General features: G+C 41.9%; 1 protein-coding gene across 5 annotated transcripts in view; it reads right to left on the bottom strand.

Moving 5' to 3' along the window:
* The window catches only part of DENND5A (DENN domain containing 5A), a 70,433-nt gene extending 56,962 nt beyond the window's left edge, over positions 1–13,471 (bottom strand). For 2 of the 5 annotated variants that reach the window (XM_054826307.1, XM_054826308.1), the window contains exon 1: positions 13,208–13,470. In XM_054826307.1, the coding sequence (XP_054682282.1) occupies positions 13,208–13,316 (109 nt within the window). In that variant the 5' untranslated portion in view covers positions 13,317–13,470. Of the gene's footprint in view, positions 1–13,207 lie in introns of all 5 variants that reach the window. The other 3 variants (XM_054826309.1, XM_054826310.1, XM_054826311.1) reach the window with 2 other exon arrangements.
* Between the last annotated feature and the right edge of the window lie 8,253 nt (positions 13,472–21,724).

Below are 21,724 nucleotides of genomic sequence, written 5' to 3'. Positions count from 1 at the left end.
AATCGTTAATACTGCCACCTTCGTTTGTTCATTGAATCCACTGATCTGCTCAAAATAATAACAAAACAAAGACATCCAGAAAGCTCTACTGATTCTGATTAAGTGGTTTGTTGCTTTCACCCTGCCAAGCAGCTTCTTTCTTTAAATTCTTGTGATATAGCCTGTTATTCATCCAATCCATTCAGTCTTGGTGTACATTTATTGTATACATGATATCTTCACATAAAAAAATTATATTAGCATGAAATCAAAAGATTAACTTTGTGTTCTCCACATAGAGACACTCTTACAGGAATCTGTTAGCACACAGAGGCTCTATATGCAATTCCTGCCGCCACTAAAATTAATGTCTTAATGAAGTAAATATAAAACAGCTTCCACATGAGAGAGTCATATCGCTGCAATTAAATCAATAAAACCAATGAGAGTCTGAACTAGCAACAGAAACTATGAGCCATACACTTAGGGCAGCTTTCCTGTACTATGTAACAGACTGGAGAAACTTCAGATTCAGAAGACCCCATAGAACCCTATAACCATACCCTTTACCTCTGCACTTTCTACACCCCAGTTCAATGAATCTTGCAACGGTGGGAGTATCCCAGCCTGTGCAGGGTGGGGGCTTGACACTGAGTTGACCATGACAGCCAAAGAGTTGAGATTTTCCCAAGTGTGGGTTGATCAGTCAACAAGGGGATTTGAACAGTGTATTACTTATAAACATTATCCAGAGAACAGCCTAATTCTATCCTGTTTTCAATTAAAAAATACAATAAAGCACAAAGAAATACTTAGGTGAAAATGGGTATCATAGGACATTTTGAAAACAATCTCTCATTCTTGGGTTTTGCATGAAAACAGAATAACTGCAATAACATGCCTGTCAAAGGACATAACACATAGGAAAAAAGTCTGAGATTGTTTCCAGAGATACAAGAATGGCAGCAGGCCACAACACATTTAGAATTAAGTTAATCTAAAAACAGCAGCTAGTGTCATAAACAGCAGTAGGATTCCCAGTTCAGCCAGCAGTTGTTCTCAGTACACACAATAAGGCTATAGATATTAAGGTAAATAATTATGTTTACTGAACATAAAATTACTCTAGCTCTAAAATTCATGATCCAAGTCTAAATAAAAATAGTTGGCTGGCAAAACAGACAGTATGCATACTTCTGGAATCCACACTGTAGAAAAGAGGAAATTATGGAGCAAGTAAGAGCAATCTAGGGGGAGGGGGGCACTGGGGAGAAAGAGGTGGTATCTACACTGAGAGATTTGAGGACTTCTCGTTTAGTCAAACTGACAGATGACCAATAGTTGACCTGGTTACATTGTAAAAGCAAATACAGGTGCTTAAGATGCACGTAGGCATGGAAAGACAGTCAAGTCAAGAACCAATGTCTTAAAATCAAAGGTAAAAAGTTTCTATTAAAATAAGACTTGCCATATTTTCACTTGCCGGTGGAAATGGTCAAATATTCTATTTCCAAGTCTTAATAGCAAAACTGGGATATTCAAACAAGTACCTAAATTATATGGCCTGTACTACACTAGATGTGAAATGAGATGGCAATCTATTGATTCATTCTAGCCCTTAAAAAAACAGACAAAGGAAATAAAAAATTAAAAATTAAAAAAAAAGGGGGGGGCAAAACCCCCAGATACAGCTTTCTGGAGAGCAATACCATTCTGATTTTTTCAGAACCCCATATGCTAATATTAAAGAAAAATCCTTTCAATACACAGCTAGAGAGCTATTAATATTCTCAAAATTAGCCAAAGTTTAAAAACAAAACAGTAAGTTCCTCCAACTCCTTCTTTAACAAATATTAAACCATATATAACTGCAAAAAAAAGTCCTCTACAATACAGGAAATAAACATGTGAAGTTTGGCAGACTAAGGTATGAAATTCATTAAACAAGAATTCTTGGAATAAAAACCATGATTCAAGAAAAGCTGCAGCTGCCAAATTTGTACACAAACAGCCACTCCATCAATGGACAAATGCCTTCAGATTATGACTTGTTTCCTTCCTTCCAGTTCTTCCTCCTTAAGCAGAACTGCACGTATTTCTCATTAGAGAGGGCTCCCTTCCCCAGCAAACCTCTTCCTCAGATATACACAAAAAAGAATTCTTCCTTTTATCCTGGAAGACATAAACTCTCTGTCCTGCACTTCTAGTCCCCTTCCCCCTGTTAGCAAGACCACCTGGCATAACACAAGCTCAAGTGATGGTCAGGCCAGTTAATTTGTTACTGGAATGGGGACTTTAACAGATTTTAAAGCAGATCAGGTTATCCATATGAGAAAAATCTTCAGAATCACTTTCATTTTATTGCAGCACTGCTGTTTAAGGAGCTGGAATCAGGGCTTTCATTCATTGTCTCTAATAAATCAGGGGTTTCAATGACCATCTCTTATGTCTGTAATTCCATTGGATTTGTAACAGATCTACAACCTGCAATTTTCACATCTGGGACTTTCTCTAAAAATTTCTTTATGCAAGTTACTGTTCCACTTCCCCTCACAAAAGAGCTCAAAGGTAAAGGAAGTCCACTGTCTGCCTTTCTGAAACAAAGGTGCAAATACGGGTTATGGACACACTGCCTTCCACCTGGGTATCTACCTAAAGCGCAAATGAAAGGTGTGTTGGGTGAGGTGCCATACTTCATCTGTAAATGTTAAAAGACCTTCTTCAGAACTGGAGAGAAAAGGAAGAAAATAACTAGAGTGATGAAAGGCTCTAACTTTTTTTTTTTTGGCCTGCTTGTCATCTAAGAAACCCAAACTTGCTTGTAAAAATCCCTTATCCCAATCCCATGAAAACACATTCTTTTCAGCATACAACATACATTTGAACATTCAATGGACAATACAATTCTTCCTACTACAGTCACTAAAAAGATGAGAAGGACAAAAAGTTAACCCCAATCTGTCGACTGTAAAAGATCCTGTTGTTTTCCCATTTTCTTTTCCTCTCCAGAATTCAAGAATTGTAACATGAAGAACCTCACTGTGAGTTGAAATAAAAACAAGAGTTCATTTCACTAACTGAATATTTAGCATAAGCTCCACTGGATACAAATAACTTCTTGACCATTCATTGCTTCAATAGCATAAATTCTTCCAAGTCCTCTATAGCAAATGAAAATGTAGAAATTAATAGATTTCCATTCATTGTTTAAGTTTCAGCATTCATCTAGTTGGTAACAAAATATATTGCCACACACACTCTGGAACAGTTTCAAATAGTGCAACAATGAATTTAAAGCACCACAGAAAAAGAGCTGAGGACTTCTGCATTCTGTGATTTTAAGGTCAGGAAACCAAAAGCTTTTGTTTTCATTTTTTTGGTACCGTTTCAAGGAAGGCGGGAAGAGGTGGGACAGGGAAGTGGCAGAAGAAACGATCAAGAATCTAAGGCAGCTTTCTAAAACACAAACAAGAAAATCCCCCAAAAAAGTCCTCAGCTTGCATCTTTAAAAGCATCCTAAACCCTCGCTCTCTCTTTTTTTTTTTTTTTTTTTTTTTTTTTTACTACTTTGCATGTAACACAGGAAAGCAGATGGACACCATGTATTTTAATCAAGACTGCCTGGCAGAAATTTTCAAGGAAATGTTCTTAGAAACAGCATTGTTTTACAAAACTACTTTTCTGCTTTAGCCACAGCAAAAAGACTTACAGAAAGATATGTAGGTTTGTTTCCAACTAAACAACAGAAGCAGCACTCAAAATTACAATGACAGGCGTGTTCTCAGCCACAGGGGTTGGGGGGAAGCACGCCATTTCCATTACACAATAGATCCAAAATACACACAACAGAAGACACTAAGAAAGGAAAAGGGTGGCTTATCTTCAGAATAGAACCCAATTCTTTTACATGTGCTAGAAATATAAAACAGAAGTGGAGACAAACATATTTTAAGTATATTTAATATAGAAATCAGCTGTTCTCTTTATGCCTATCTAAGATTGGCAAGCCCAGAGAGCCTACTTCAGGGAAGCCTAAGCAAACAGAAGTGCAGACCATCTCAGGCAACCCTCCTGAACCACTGCGTATCTCCTTTTACAGTGACACGTCCCATCCAGGTAAATGTCCCTACTTCTTGCACTTCCACTGCAACTCCAGCTCTGAGGACTGATGGAAACACATCTTTGTAAAAGCACGAGGATCAAATGTTATTGAAGCATCTGTCCGGTCCTTTAACCAAGTATTTCTATTCTTCTGGAATACCACTCATGTTTGGCATTGAAGAGGAAAGCCATATTTTAAAACACACATGAAGTCTTTCAAGCATGTTCCAATGACATACAGAGGTCAGCAAAATACAAAAAGTTCAGCCATACAACCATCTCGGAATATGAGTCCTGTCCAGTATGTTTCACTTTGTTACCTACCCTTTGAAAACAGTGTTTTGAAGTAACCTATCTTAGTAAGGACTGCCCCTTCCCCCCTGAGAAAAATGCCCTGTAAGAAAGTCATCAAGTTGCTTGATTTTTTTTTTTTTTTTAAATAGAAGTGATTTCTAATACTAGAAAATGAATTGGATGTGCTGACAGTTTGGTCAACGGATATGACAAACTCTGAAGTTTATCTTAGCTCTGACTGTATACTTTCTTATCATCTCACCAACCATTTCTCTGGAGCTTTCTTCCTTTTACATGTACCATATCAAGCTTACCTTTCTTCCTCACAGGGCATGATTCATGTCTGGTAAATAAAAAGTTTTCAATATGAAAATCTGATTAGAACAGGAAGAAGAAAGTCCTGTACTTTTATTCAGTCCTGAAAACACAAGTCACAGGTCCAAGTTAACCACTTATAACTGTGTATCACCCATCTGTTCAAAGTCATACACAAAGATGATGGCTTATGGTTCCACAGAATCAAGATTATGAGTTAAAGCCCTTCTCTGGTTGAGTTTGAGGAAAACAAAACATTACAATTATATATAGTTTTAACTACAGAAGACTTTATATGAAGGGAAAAAAAGACACACAAGTCCAAATACCCCCCACATACACACCACACAAGTACTTCCCAGAGCACACTGTCACTCAGACATAATAAACTTAGGACTATCCATGGAACGAATTATCAAAAGAACCCTCAATTCACCTCAGTCAGTGGATATATCCAGATTGCTTCATTTTTCAAGCCAAGATTAGGCCCTGTTTATACAGCCTCACCTGTGAAATGGCAGCCATACTCAAGGCATCAACAGATGCAAGGGCAGACCTCTGTGTAGGGAAGGTTAGCTCGTGATCCTGAGCGCACTTCCAACGGAGATGTGAACACTGGGACATCTATCCAGTGCTCACTGCCAGCGATGACCTTACAGCATTAAAGCAAACTCACAGAGCATAATTAACTTGCACCCATTGGATCACAAACCCCTTAGAGGTCAGGTCAGTCTTGTGCAGATCATTCATATGGATTAAAGAACTTTTTGAAATGGCCTCTAATGGAGCTGTGCTTCAGGGCTCCTATGCCAATTTCATAAATGGCTGCGCATTACCAACCTCTTTCCTTGCTCGCTGGAACCTGCTGCACTGAACCATGTGCAATGGGACTAGCTAGTCCTCATGCAAGGGAAAGAGGCAGGAGCACACAACCACAGTAAGGGCAGGGAAAGGGAAGCCACGACAACCTACCATTAGATTGGCCTGGGCTGCCATAAAATCTCTGCCAGATTCATTCTCAGAAATGACCAAGATACTGATAAACAGAAATTTTACTGGCCTTCAGGGAAACTTTGGAATGAGTTATTTCACATTTCAAGCTCCCAGCCGACACACATAAAAGAGCGAGAAAGGGACATGACAGTCTTATGTTGGTTAGAGCTGGCACTGAGCTTATTAACTTAAGGGACTTTTCCTCAATGCAATTCTGATGACAGCTCAGTAGGACAGTGCTGGGCTTGAGGAGCAAAATCAGGAAACTACAGTTTGTAAGGAAGCTTGCTTAAAGTAGCAAGTTAAGGAGGAATAAGTAATATTAGCTCATAAGAATTTATGCTTATAGAGGACGGAAGCAATGCACAGATCAATACACTGCAGTAATCTCAAGATCTCTGACCACATATTTCTGCAACACAGAGTAGAACTGTAGACACAAGCAGCAGCAACTACAATTGCAAAAAAACTTTCCAAAACTCACCTGAAGTCATGCTGACTGTTTCTGTAAAACCAACCTTTTTTCCTCACTCAGTTAAACACTGAAATGTTGCTGTATCTAAAAATAAAAAGGTTGTTTTTGACTGCCATTTTATCTGTCTGCAGATGACTTATCCGTAAAATGCAGTAGTTTCTTTCTCCAGATGCTTCAGTATCAATACGTAAATGACTCAATACAGAGGTATGCATTGTACCTATGACTGATCATACAACCAGTAAAAACCAAAAAACTAAATAATAAAGCAATAACTAAATAAAAAGGCAATATTCTACACTTCTATAGGAAAGATTGAAACTAAAGGTCTCTTGACCCATCAAATCATAAGCAAAGTAGCATTTTCCTGGAAAGACTAAGAAACAAGTCTTGAACAGAAGCACTCCAAGTAAATTCTTCATCATTCATCAGTTTGTGTTGGAATGCTTGATAAATTTCTCTGCGCAATAATATTTTATGCCTCTCGGGATTAACATTCCAGTTTGATGCAAACTTGACTACAAACCACAAATCTGAAAGGGTTGTCATGAAATTCAGAGAGAATAATTGCTGCACAACATACATCAATAAGTAATCGCTTCTGACATTGTCACTTCATGTGCATTATTTCTGCTACATGAGCCCTGTAGGTTAGAGGGAATTCAAAAGATAAGTATGAGAAATTATTTCCAAGAACACTCAAGTAGGAGTCAAAAGGCAGATTAAAAAAGTAGTAGTGTTTTGTGACTACAGGATCAATACTTTGAAAATTGGGGGGGGGGAGGGGAGGGCTTATTATTTGCAAACTGCAGTATTTCCCATACAATCCATTTAAGATGTTTTCTTTCTGTAGTTTCTCTCTTGCAAAAGAAACTGCAAAGAAAACAAGACAGCACAAAAAACCCCAAAGGAACAAAAAGCCAAATCAACCCATCTTTGTACGCCTTGCTTTAATATGGTGAAATTCCTATGGCTTTTTTAAAAGGCTTCAAAAGTCAGACTTGTAAACTTGAATTATTTAGACACTGTTTTAGCATCTTTAGTCTACTCTCAAATCAAGAACCTGTAACCTTTTCCCTTCCCCACACCTTACCTAAGACTCTTCCAAATAAGCCAAATTCGTAACTGAATACTGAAGGGTGAAAGAATGAAGAGTTTTGGGGGTTTTGAGGGAATAATTCTGTAAAGCACACAGCTCAGTTTAACCTAAAATACAAATACGATAATCACAAGATTGGTATTATGAAACATCACCTAATAAACTGTGGCTTTAAATGTAGTTCAGCAAAGTACAGCTGCTTCCCCCTTACATCAGCTCTCCCATTCTTTATTCTACATATCAGCTACCCCAGCACGTCTGCCTCAGTTCCCAAAGAGACAAAAGATCTTTTTGGCACTCAAACATGGCAAACAGCTCCAGCTTCTTGGGAAAAGATAGAGGGGGTAGGGAGGAGCGGAATAAACTATTATCCGGATTAAAATGTTTCACATGTGCCAGTGTAAGTCCAGCCAAAAGTTGTTGCTATCTAGTGCCCATCCACAGTGACCTATGGGAAAAGTATGTGGTCTCAGCCTTGATGCTACTGGAGAGGCCCCCCCCCCGAGGGAGCACCTTGGTTAACAATCCCAGAGAAGCAAAGAAACTGAAAAACCTCCCTTTTAGTCTAAGAATGAATCTCCCAAGGGAAGAGGCACACCATTAGGGAACTGTGGGAAGCTTCTAATGATACCATCCATGTTATGGACAAAGAGGAAGAGGGGGAAAAAAACCACCAAGAACAAAACCCCAAAAATCACAGAACTCTTCAGCCTTTGGAAAAATCAAGCCATGGCTCCCATCAATGCAATTTATTTCTGCAGCAAGCGTTGGTACTACTGCCATAGCAAAGACAGAGAAATTTACTCACGCGCTATTTACCCGAGGAATAAACAGTACTGCAGAAGAGCTTCACTGCAAGAATCACAGCTGGCTCCAACCCCAAACGCCATGTCTTAATTCCAAGATAAAAATGCCCAAAAGAGGAAAATACAAAACAGGTCAAATGTCAGCCAGAAAAAGATATCTGGTAATTTAAATTAAGCTTGCTCTTCTTCCTCCTCTTACCCTTTAGCTAACCCTTATGAATACATTTGAGGCAAAATAAAAGCCTGTAACTATTTAAGTTTGTTCAACTTGGAAACTAATACAGGCATCAGTAACAGCATTACTAAATGGACTACCACAAAGGAAACTATTACCCCAATTCTGAAATACCAAGCAATTTATTGGTTTATATATGTGACAAATGCCTTCAATCACTTCATCACAACCATATTATTTTAAAGTTTATATTGATACAGAATGCTGTTAAAATAAACCCTACCAACAGGAAATGTATGAAGATAAGCTGTCATTTTAAATCTGAAGTCAACAAAATAGAAAAATAGTGACACTTCAATTACAGAGGGATGAGGTGAGACAACACTTCTAGTTTACTGGTGAGGAGAAACACTTGCTCTAATAGCAGACTGTCAGATTAATTTTGAGTGGGGCTAGGTGAATACTTTATACCAGGTATCACCTTCCTATAGAATTTCAGACACTAGCACTAATAAAGCAGCTACTGCGCCAGCATACAGATGCCTCACTCATCATCAGTTCTCTTATGCTACATGATCTACACACACACACAAGATCTTGCCTCAACACCATTAAAAACAACATACAAAAAAAGGTATGAGAGACTAAGAATAACTAAAATGCTATCACATTATCATACACGAGAATGAAAGGAGATCTGATACAGATTCAGAAAAGGCACATGAAGGGTGTCTACAGGAAGGATATTTCCTGGACACATGGGCTTCACCTAATGCTCATTTTCACTTTCTTTAAGGATGAAGCTCATGATCAAATGGACAACTCAAAGCATCATGATAAGGACCTTGACAAAAGGAATACAAGTCCATCTACTGAATAAATTAATTTTGGGACCAAACCCTAAAAGGCTAGTTCAGACTGGGAAGAAACGCAGAAAGTAATACAGGTGACAGACTAGTCACTGGCATTAGTCTTCCAGAATAAGATTTTTTTAAAAACAATCCTATTATGAAATCATCAATCTTTTCATCACAGATTATAAGTATTTACTTTCTTTTTTCTCTCTTTATTTTTTTTTTACTATTTCTCCTTTGTAACACTGTTATTTCTGCAATAACTATTATCATCTTTATGATATGACATTCAAGACTATCAAGGCATGTGCAACAGAAAATCTTAGTTTAGAATATGGTGTTCAGATATTTGGGTCTGAATTCCACATTTTGTAATCACATTTTGATCACATCTAACTAACTGAACACATAAGGGACTCCAGTTGAAAGATGAGATGAGGCATCACTTCATTCTCATTACCTTTCCAGGGCACGGTCATACAACCTAAATTAAGAAATCCTATCATAATGTTGCAGCATTACAGTAAGTTATATTACACACAGAAGATTTTTGGTAGTTGATGTATTTAATTATTTCCTAGTGAACACCAAGCAGACCATGAGCCAGCAATGTGTCCTTGCTGCAAAGAAGGCAAATGGTATCTTGGGCTCTATTAGTCAAAGCATTGCCAGCAGGTCTGAGGGAGGTGATCCTTCCCCTCTACTCTGCACTGGTGAGGCCACACCTGGAGTGCTGTGCCCAGTTCTTGGCTCCTTAGTACAAGAGAGACATGGACACAGTGGAGAGAGTCCAAAAAAGGGCCACAACAATGATTAAGGGTCTGGAGCATCTCTCATATGAAGAAAGACTGAGAGAGTTGGGACTGTTTAGCCTGCAGAAGAGAATGCTCAGAGCAGAATCTTATCAATGTATATAAATACCTGAAGAGAGGGTGCAAAGAGGATGGAGCCAGGCTCTTTTCAGTGGTGCCCAGTGACAGGACCAGAGGCAATGCACACAAACTGAAGCGCAGGAGGTTCCAACTGAACAACAGGAAACACTTTTTCACTGTGGGGGTGACTGAGCACTGGTACAGGTTGCCCAGAGAGGTTGTAGAGTCACCATCCTTGGACATACTCAAAAATCATCTGGATACTGTCCTCGGCAACTGGCCCTAGGTGGACCTGCTTCAGCAGGAGGGTTGGACCAGATGACCTCCAGAGATCACTTCCAACCTCAACCATTCTGTGATTTCCTCTGTGAAGGAACTGTATCTGTAAAAGACCTTTGCAGTGTACTTAAAGAGATTTCTGTCATCACTTTTGGCACATCAACACCACCTGGAAATGTGGAAATGCACCTCAGCTCCTCTCTTGTCCAGCTCAGCAAATGAGTTTTTTGTTGGTTGGTTGTTTTGTTTTACTACCACCTAGTATTTTTTTTAAAAATCTGCTTAACAGGTCACTCAGTGAGAACACAATTATCAAAATAAGAAAGGATGCCCAGATAACCAGATCACATGAATTTGGAGATAAAAAATCCCTAGCAATGGACAACATGCTATCTTTAACCCATGCTAACAACAAAACCCTAAATACAGTACTTCTCACTATATTAAAAGAAAACATATATCTATACTGTGCATTTTCCATTAGACAGCCAACTTTTTCAGGAAAAAGTGTTACAGCTGTGCTATTTAGTAAGCTTCCAACATACAAAGGAAAATCGCTGTCAGAGGTGTCTCTTCAAGCAAAGTAACTATACTGAGCATCAATTCATTATCTTATGTTTCAAGTCTGTAGAAAATGAGTATAATCACTATTAAGGTTGAATACCTGAAATACACAATTTCATTAGCTTGATGAGAACAAAGTCTGCCAGCAGCATCTCTGGGGGCCCTAGCAGCGACCGCCAGTTCTCTGCAGCGGTGGGGTGGTGATGACATCATGCCAGGCTGAGCTCCGGCAGCCCTGATGCAGGAAAGCCCTGGAGAGACTCGCTGTGCCCAGCTTCACCGTGCTGGGGAAGCATCCTGCTCCCCACCCCTGCAGCCACCAGCTGAAGTGCCAGCGCCTCTCCTCCAACAATGGACACTTATGAAGCAAATTGTTTCAACAGTACAAGGATTCAGAATCTATTTTTCAGCACAGAAATAAAAAAAAAGGCGGGGGGGTGGGGAACCAAACCACACAACAGTGCACAATAACCCTTTCATTCAAACAAGAAAGCCTTCCAGGAAGTACAAAGTGTTTCAAAGCTTTATCCAAAACCCACTGAAATCAACAGAGGCCCTTTGCATTTATATCAGTGGACACTGAAGGAGACTATAACCTAAGACCCAATCTGAAAGCCTTATCAGTCACATGATCATGCATTATTAATAACACAACAAACTCAAGAAAATGCACCGGAATTCCAGCTAGCTCATATGCTGTGACGTTACCATAAATTTATCTCCTCCTCCTTGCTTCCCCCTCCTCTTTTTTCAAACCCTTTCCTCAAATCATGCAAAAAATCAGTCTCTCCCATAAATACTAAAACCTATTCCATCCTCCCAAAACCCACGTTTTGTCACAAGCAACACCATTACAGTATCAGGGAGGAATAACAGACTCCAAGATATAGTGCATGCTACAGTTTCACATACTATAGATGTAGTCCCTGACAGGAAAAGCAAATACAGAAAGAACATTATGCTCCAGCTTTCAGACCTGCGCACTCAGGCAGAATACTTTAAAAAAGGCACTGATGTCTTCCAGTTTACTATTAGATAGCTAGCTCAAAGTAATACACTACTGGTTTTAAATTTCATTATGTGAGGAGAGTTATTCCCGTTCCTATCAAGATCAGGGAATACTACTGAGTGTGGCTCGCGCTACATTACACAAATAGATATATAGCAAATGAATAACAAAATTAACATCAGAAACTGTTTTCAATCCAGAAACCTTGTTCACTTGTGATTTAATCAAGAAAAATCTGTGGAAGCTCACATATTCCTCAATGAAGTTGTACTGCATTTTGTTCTCTTGGATTTCTTAAATTAAATTGATGCTGTAATTTAAGGTGCCATTATAGAGCAGACAGTTGTGCTATATTCACTCTTCAAGTCTCAAATTGTAGTCTACAGTTATTTTAACATCAGACAAATTCTTCTAGAGTAAGGTACTGCTCTGCATGAGAAAAAGATGAGAAATTTTGTTTGAAGTCGTTAAAATAAAAGGGGGAAAAAAAAGAAAGTTTCCATCATAGCCAAAGTTTAGGAGAGTTCAATGTAAGAAGTCAACACAAATTTCACTCTACAAGAAACAAGTGTTTATTTCTGAGCAGTTAAAGAGGCTAAGCAACAATCTAATTTAACTGAAGCCAGTACAGTGAAAACTAAAGCTTAAACAAGGTACTGCTAAAATAACAAACAAATTTGTAACCTTAGAAACACAGGTTTGACACAGTGTTGTGGGACAGATTGATATGGTTTAGCTGTGTATCTGGCGTGAACATTCTCACCTAGCAGAGTAATTACTTCCTAATCTGATTTCAGATACTGCTGGAAGAGAATTCTTACCCTATGCTACAACAACACTTAATATAGAACAAGCAAAAAGTCTTCACTTTCTGTCTAAAATCTGATTCATTAAGATTATCTGCATATTTCAAATGTCCAGGAGCCTGACTAAAAGTTGATAAATGCAATCACGCTCCAAAAAGAGCGCAGCAGATTGCTGTGAAGACAGAGATGACCTAAAATAATCCCACCGCCACCATACAGCCTTCACTGGGAAAAGGCCGTTTAAACGAGGTACTTTGTTGGGGTTTTTTAAGAAGTTGGGGACACTTCTACAAATACACGCCTGTGCACAGCCGGGCATTTCTGCATGTCAAGCACTCCGGGCAGCTACACAGACCCTGAGGCGCCGGTGCCGGCGGCGTGAGGCACAAGCGCCGCTGCCCGGGGCGGGGGACGCCGACGGCTTCCTCCGGCTCCCCCCGCAGAGCCCCGGGGCCGCCCGAGACGGCGCCTGGAATCCGCGGAGAGGCGGCGAGGCCGGACCCCGCCTCCGGGGCTGCCGTCCCGCCACTGCCGCCACAGAGCCGACCGTTAACGGCCGCCGCCCCCCGACCCCACGGCCACTCACCGGAGAGCTCGTCCGGCTCCAGCCCGGTCTCGGTGTCCAGCCCGCAGATCACGAAGTAGTCGGCGAAGCGGCCGGGTGCCGAGGAGCCGCCCCCGCTGCCGCCGCTCATGCTGTAGCCCGAGGGGTGCGCGGGGCTCAGGGGCTGCGGGGCCGACCGGCAGCGGACGGCGGGGCTGCGCCAGCTGCGCCAGCTGCGGCGGCCGCCTCCATGATGGAGCGGAGCGGGCAGAGCCGCACGGCATTGTGGGTACAGCCCCCAGCTGTTCCTGCGGGGGGGCGGTCCGGGCAGGGAAACCGCAATGCTGCGCCTGCGCGCTGGGCTCGGGGATGACGTGATGCTGCTGGTCCAGCTGGGGGGGGAGGGGGGTGGTGCGCGCGCAGAGGTAGCTGGGGAGGGGCTGAGGGGGGTGGTCTTGCGTGCCGTGGGAGCTAGGTTGGCTGCTGGGGGCGCATCTGCTTTCTGAGGGGATGGTGAGGCGAGCGGGCAGCCATCAGGGCATGCGGTCAGACCAGCGCAGGACAGCAGGTCTGTGCTCTACCCTCTGGTGAGGATTCCGCGCTTACAGCACCAGCCCAAGCTTCGGGGGGTCGGTGGCTGAGGGGTTCCCCTCAGAGGCTTTCCTCAGCCAGGGAGAGGCTTTGCCCTCCTCTGCAGTTAGAGGGGACAATGAAGCTCTGCCAGGGGCTGCTCACTCAAAGCACGGTTTAGTGTTGGTGGTGCTTTGAAAGCACATCTGGACTTACATCTTCCCATGTCACCTACAGCTTCTCATCCCTGCTCCCTGAAGGCTGCTGCCCCAGGGGTTGTCCTGACTCCACAGCTTTGTGGGGCAGCCATACCCTGAAACTGGCCAAGGTCACAGGGGAGAGAGGGTGGGTGAAGGGGAAGTGCTTTTGGGCTTTTTTTTGGGGGGGGAGTTAGTGGTGGAATTTTTTTTCTATTTGAATTAATATCACAGCCATAACTCTGTTAACAGTTGGGCTTGCACAGCTGAGTGAAATTCCCCCCCCTCCCCTCTGGCTCCACATGGAAAGGAAAACAACCCCTGGGGAAGAGGGGAAGAACAAGAAGAATGACTCAAACCAAGTTACTGAGAGACTAGTAACACTTAACCCATGCTCTGAGTTGAGAGCACATCTTTCCACTGACCATAGAAGGACCTGGTATAAAATTAGGTCTATAAGCAGTTCCCCTTTCTCTCCTCACTCACTTCTCTATTTGTGGCTTTCACATCAGAGGTCTTCCCTATCTTGTAGGGCTTATAAGAGCAGAAATTAAAACTTTCCAGTCTTTTAAGATTGTTATCTAGGACTAGATAATCTAGAATTAAATCTGGCCAGGGACATCAAGAGCAACAAGAAAAGCTTCTGTAGGTATGTCAGTGATAAAAGGAAGACTAGGGAAAATGTGGGCCACCTCTGGAAGGAAATGGGAGACCTGGTTACCCAGGATATGGAGAAGGCTGAGTGACTCAATGACATTTTTGTCTCAGTCATCACCAGCAAGTGCTCTATCCATACCACTCAAGTCACAGAAGGCAAAGGCAGGGACTGGGAGAATGAAGAACTGCCCACTGCAGGAGAAGATGAGGTTCAAGACCATCTAAGGAACTGAAGATGCACAAGTCCATGGGACTTGATGAGATGCATCCACGGGTCCCAAGGGAACTGGCGGGTGAAGTTGCTAAGCCACTACCATCATATTTGAGAAGTCGTGGCAGTCCGGTAAAGTTCCCACTGACTGGAAGAGGGGAAACATAACCCCCATTTTTAGGAAGGGAAAAGCCAAAGACCCAGGGAATGACAAGCTGGTCAGTCTCACCTCTGTGCCTGGCAAGATCACGGAGCAGACCCTCCTAGAAACTATGCTAAGGCACATGGAAAATAAGGAGGTGATTGGTGACAGCCAACACGGCTTCACTAAGGGCAAATTGTGCCTGACAAACTTGGTGGCCTTCTACAATGGGGTTACAGTGTTGGTGGATAAGGGAAGAGTAACTGATGTCATCTACCTGGACTTGTGCAAAGCATTTGACACCGTCCCACACAACATCCTTGTGTCTAAATTGGTCAGACACAGATTCGATGGATGGACCACTCGGTGGATAAGGAATTGGCTGGATGGTCACACTCAAAAGAGTTGTGGTCAGTGGCTCGATGTTCAAGTACAGACCCGTGAGGAGTGGTGTTCCTCAGGGGTCTGTACTGGGACCAGCACTGTTCAACATCTTTGTCAGCAACATGGACAGTGGGATTGAGTGCGCCCTCAGCAAGTTTGCTGATGACACCAAGTGTGTGGTACAGTTGACATGCTGGAGGGAAGGGATGCCATCCAGAGGGACCCTGACAGGCTGGAGTGGTGGGCCCGTGTGAACCTTATTAAGTTCAACAAGGCCAAGTGCAAGGTCCTGCACATGTGTCGGGGCAATCCCAAGCACAAATACAGGCTAGACAGAGAATGGATTGAGAGCAGCCCTGAGGAAGACTTGGGAGTACTGGTGGATGAAAAACTGGAGATGAGCTGGCAATGTGTGCTGGCAGCCCAGAAAACCAACCATATCCTGGGCTGCATCAAAAGAAGTGTGACCAGCAGGTTGAGGGATGCGATTCTGCCCCTCTACTTTGCTGTCGTGAGACCCCCACCTGGAGTACTGTGTTCAGCTCCGGGGTCCCCAGTACAAGAAGGACATGAAGCTGTTGGAGCGAGTCCAGAGGAGGCCACAAAAACAATCAGAGGGCTGGAGCACCTCTCCTGTGAGAACAGGCTGAGGGAGCTGGGGTTGTTCAGCCTGGAGAAGAGAAGGCTCATGGGAGACCTTATAGCAGCCTTCCAGTACCTAACGGGGGCCTACAGGAAAGCTGGAGAGGGACTGTTTACATGTCCTGATAGGATGAGGGGTAATGGCTTTAAGCTGGAAGAGGGTAAATTTAGATTAGATATTGGGAAGAAATTTTTTACTGTGAGGGTGGTGAGGCCCTGGAATGGGTTGCCCAGAGAAGTTGTGGATGCCCCCTCTTTGGAAGTGTTCAAGGCCAGGTTGGATGGGGCTTTGGGCAACCTGGTCCAGTGGAGGGTGTCCCTGCCCATGGCAGGGGGATTGGAACTAGATGATCTTTAAGGTCCCTTCCAACTCAAACCATTCTATGAGTCTATGACTGCCCAAGTAGTTAAGGTTGCATCCATAATGCTGAATTAATGAGACACCAGTCTAATTTAACATGCTATGAAGCATATGAAACTTCACGTATTTGAGTTTACATTGCCAAGACATACCAAGCTCTTTGTGGGCACCAGAGACGGCAGCACATGTAAGACTTCACTGTCAATGGTCTACAGCCTTTAGCAGTACAATAATTAAGCTCTTACATTGTTTTGCCCAGTGAGTTGTGGAGAGCTTTTCCACTCTGGGAAATAGGAAAAACTGTAAGAAGCACTGGAGCTATTAGTATTCACTTAATTAAGACTGTATGGGCCACAGAATGGGTTATCAATGAATTAAAGTATTGCTTAGATTTGATTGACAGTTTTGACAGTTCAATTTTAAACCACTAGTGAACCTGAGGGAGAGATTTCAGTAAAGACAGCAGAGTAATTAGGAGCAATATTAGAGTGAAAGTCTCAAGTTAACTCTATAGTAAGCACCTACATTTAGATTACGTTGAGCCTGCCTAGTGGTTTGCAGGGGACAGCAACAGAGAACAGAATGAGCTAACTCTGGTTGCTCTTACTCTGCTATGTTCTCTAGCCATCCCTCGCACATTTTGCTTCTCGGTCTGCTTTCGATGAGGGACAGGACAATGTATTCAGCACATGGTAAACTTCTTTTGAGTAAGCCTGAACTGTAGTTTAACCCTTATAAACAGAACTCATAGCCTGAGGGTCTCAGAAAGTCTAGGGAAACGGCAGAGATATTGATGAGGAGTGGGGTATGTCGTCAAACAGAAAAATGAGGAAATAAAAAATTGTTCTTACTTGCACTTTAACTGTTCCAGCAACAACCATGTATTTAGAAGATTTAGCAAATAAAGCTAGATGGGCCAGTAAGCAGAGGATTACTAGAAATACTGTGGAGCAGCAGTATTTAAAAGCACACACGCCTTGCTATGCAACAGTGTGAGGGACAAATATTTTTTTAAAAGGAGAGTCTCAGACTATGAAATCCAGATTTGCTTTGAATTGCTACAAGAAAGGAACAAGAAGGGAGGAACTGCATGAACCAGAATCAACAAAAGGTTAATTAATCAAGAAGGATAATCAAGAGTCACCACAATTCTTGTTGTGAAAAGCTTGTTCTTTCTTTGTCAGATAAATTCTCTGCTTTCACAGCCAGCTTACAGCCCAGTCTCACTTAAATCCAGGCATCCAGTCAATGTACCCAAACAGCTAGAGCTTTCTCCTCTCATTTTGTCAATGACTGTCTCTTTTCTGTTGTATCTTTCCACACCCCAACTATTTCATTTCTGAAATACTCTTTGCCTAGCAGCCACAAGCAACATCACTGATGTTTAATTCAAATGCCAGTAGCTTTAATCTGTTAGCCTTCTTGAACAACGTTCCCATCACAGGAAACACCCAAAATACAGCAATTTTGTCAGTAAACTTTGCAAATTGCTTAGGTGTTCTTGAGTAAGGCAATGACACTCTAAACTACATTATGAATTCTCGGAAGTATTCTTTATGATGTTGACAAAGTCTGTGGAATTGTGAAATCTGTGGAAACTATGACTGTTTAGCCAGAGAATCATAAAGATACATTAGCAAATAGGAAGTGATTTAAAAGATTCATTGTCTTTGGCAAGACTATTGGTGTTGATTCAGCTGCTGGTTTCAGTGGCAAAGACTGGGATTTTCAAGCTCAAGCCTTAAATCAAAGAGAATAAAGTCTTTTTAAAAGTGAAGACAGAACTTGACGTGAACATATCTTGATTATTCCTCAGACTAGTTAATTTAGACTTATTTTGCTAACAGTCACAATCATGATTATTGGAAAAGTTTAATAAGCTGTAAGAAATCGAAACAGCAAATTACAGTTTCATTCAACACTGCTCAGAGAATTAAAGTCTGAAATACAGTATCTGCCCTTTTTCTGTGCAGCTCTTTCCCAAGATGAGGTAAGCTCAGAAAGGTAATAGAGCTCAAAGCATGAACAGATTGCTATGGTTGTCAGGGTGCTGATTGGATACAGTGTCTTTTAGCTACTGCAATTCTGAGATTTACCCTGCATTCTTAAAAAAGAAAAAAAAAAAATCAGTGACACTTAACCTACTGTCTTCTTTCTTTGTCATGGTTGATTTTGCGGTCAAAGGGAACCTCACAATGATACCAAGTTCAGGCTTGTTCTGCTGTAGGGTGCTCATCCTCAAGCAGCGGATGTGAAAGGAGCCTCTCCAATCCTCTCCAGTCTGCAAAACTGGACACTTGAAACTGGCTGCGATTGCTTACTGACATGTTTGGTGTAAGCGGTATCCATGCAACAGACTTCTGGAATACAGCCTGCACACCGGATCACCTAACACACGTCCTCCCATGTCAGGGCACAGATCAGAAAACGGTCATATCGAGGTTCTGAACATTTCTTAAGCTGCCATGCAGCGTTGTCCCTCTTCTCCCCAGCTCCAGGAGCCCACAACTGGTGGGGCAGCTTGTGAGCAGGCCATAGATTCGTTGTGCAGGTGTGTACACCACCAGGGCTCCCAGAGCCTCAGATGGGCCGTGGCAGCATTTGTAAATAGCCGAGATGAGCACGGAGGGCGAATATGTGAGAGGCTGGCTTAACGCTTGTTGAGTAATAAATTTTGTAGTATTCAGACTGAGCATTTAGGATCTCAACACTAGAGGAGAATCAGAGGATGTTAGAGGATATAATTCAGAATAAGTTCCATCAAAGTCGGCACATCAAGATAGAAACTGCCTATAAGAGGGCCCTGAGCGCACTAACAGGCCTTAGCAGCCCTGACAGCCTCAGCTTGGGTCTCCACCCCACCAAGCATGGGCCCATTTAAGTCAAGCTGCTGGGCTGTGGCAGACCCTGGTTACCCTTACTGGGCCCGATCCTGACCTTGTGCTGCTGATTCACATTTCTGGCTTCACCTCAGAGCTGTCTCATCACTACAGACTTGCTTGATAACCCAGACTCTTGGTTGAGGCTGCCCCTGGTCTACCCTGCTCCCTCACTGGAGGCAGTGGGCAGGCCAGCTGGGCTCTGCCTTTCTGATCCCATCCTAGGGATATTCCCTGTGAGAAATCATTTTAACACAGAACAGAGAGTCAAATATACAAATTATTTAGTGATCTGCTCAAAACACTTTTTCATGGCATGGAACTCTTCCAAGTATATCAAAAACTGCACATTTGATTATTGGATACAACTGCTTAAGGGCTAGGTTGTGAAAGAAAAATCAGGAGTTATGACAATAACATGAGATCTTAATTCCAATGTGGAATTTTAAAAGCTATTTGCCCCTATGGCACATTCACCTCTCCAGAGCCCACTAACCTTGTGCCTACTAACCTTGTAAAGCTATGAGGATATCATTTTAGTCCTAGAGATGTGCAGAAGCAGAATTCTGCATTTTGAAGATTATCTACAGAAAGGAACTTTTATGAGGCCTCTCACATAGTTATACACCAGTCATTGACCTTAGCTCTCGTAATCCAGACCCAGATTCTTCCTTGTGTACTATAAAACAATAAACATGAACTATTACAGCAGGTGGGATATTTTTAAGAAGGGGAGTTACAGTACATTAGTAAACATATGAGGCACTGGAACAGGTTGCCCAGAGAGGTTGTGGAGGCCCCATCCCTGGAAGTGTTTTAAGGCCAGGTTGGATGGGGCTTTGGGCAACCTGGTCTAGTGGAGGGTGTCCCTGCCCATGGCAGGGGGGTTGGAACGAGATGATCTTTGAGGCCCCTTCCAACCCAAGCCATTCTATGATATTATGCTTTTATTCATGTTAATTGCTATTATTAAGAGACCATAACTTCTTTCAGTTTGACCTGGAACTATAAAGGCACCAGCTGAGTTAGATAGAAACATGTCATTGCCAGGTATCAGTTACTCTGATTATTTTTAGGACCAATTAACTTCTCTGTGAGGGAAATTTAAAAAGCTCACTCTGGATCCTGCTCTCCTCTCAAAACTTCTTTTATTTCCCTCTTAATGTTGTCATGCTAAAATGTACAGCTGACAAACCTCACACTACTTCTGTCATAAGTTAAGCTTTCTATAATTTAACCTGTATTCTTTTCAGCCTCCTGGGGGAAAAAAGAGGAAAAAAAAACCCTATTTTGTAATCTTGCAGAAGAGATTGTCCCACATGATGAAAGAGTTCATTATACCTTTGAGGGGTAGTTAAGACTTCCCCTTTCTGGCAGTGGCTGTCGTGGGTGCCTCGGAATGGCCAGGCACTCACGTGGCACTGCTGGGACAGGATTTGTTCACTGTGCTGAACCTAATTTTTAATGGAGGAATGTGACTGGAAGGTCTATGCTTCTTCATGGTTTAGCTCCCACAATTCCCAGAGTTATAACTCCACTGTTAATACTTACAATAATGAAAGAAAAAACATGTGACTAAACCAGAAAGAAATGCATTTCCTGTTTTGTTCCTTTTTAGTATGTTTCCAGTACAAAACAGAGGTATTAATTTCATTCCTGTAGCAACAGCTCTCACAGAGGTGTCTACTTCAGCTAGTCCTTACATTTGTAAAAAAATGAACCTGCAGTAGCTGCTGGGCCTTTCAGTCCTTGATCAGCTACCTGGCTGAGTCAGTTCTACTGGCTGTTCAGCTTAATGCACAGCAAACTAGATAGTAGGAGGCAAGCAGCATACAGTTCTAATGCAAAGCAGAGCAATCCACATTGCATTTTAGTGACTATCATAAAAGTAGGTTATCACAGACACTATGCATGCTGAATATTCTCAGAAACAACACACAGAAATCTTCAAAGTTACTTGACACAAAAAACATGTTTTGACTTTGCATAGTAGTTCACTAACATTTTAAAGAAAGACTTGTCATTTCTTAACTTTTGCTTCTTTTGTCTTAACCTTTCAGCAAGCTTTCAACACTGGTTTTCTATACAAGGCAAAACAAAAATTCCATAAACTGGACATAACAGAACATTTTAAGGAAAGGTAAATGAAGCTATAACAACTTTAGCACATGAGCCTTCCATCAGGAATTCATGCAAAAAAGCAGCAAGTTATGCAAATGGTTCTATTTGAAGAGATAAAACAAATTATAGCCAATTGCCTTACAGCACAAAAATACGAAAACTTTTGAAAATTACTGTTGTATATAAGAAATTAATTTCAGGTGGCAAAGTTTACCTAGGTGTTCTGAAATAAAGGTAGAAACAGAATTAACATCATCTACAGATGTAATCAGCTGTTTAATCAGTCATTAAAAATACCATTTAAGAACTCATCCCTTTTAAACAGGTTAATAAAAAATTAAGTTTAGTGGGCAGGTCAGCATGCTTCACTGTACTCAAAAATACAATGTTTCATG

This window comes from Grus americana, chromosome 5 (assembly GCF_028858705.1).
Source record: "Grus americana isolate bGruAme1 chromosome 5, bGruAme1.mat, whole genome shotgun sequence".
Lineage (NCBI taxonomy): Eukaryota > Metazoa > Chordata > Aves > Gruiformes > Gruidae > Grus > Grus americana.
The sequence above is the reverse complement of the archived record's forward strand: the minus strand, read 5'-3'. Positions and strand labels throughout refer to the sequence as shown.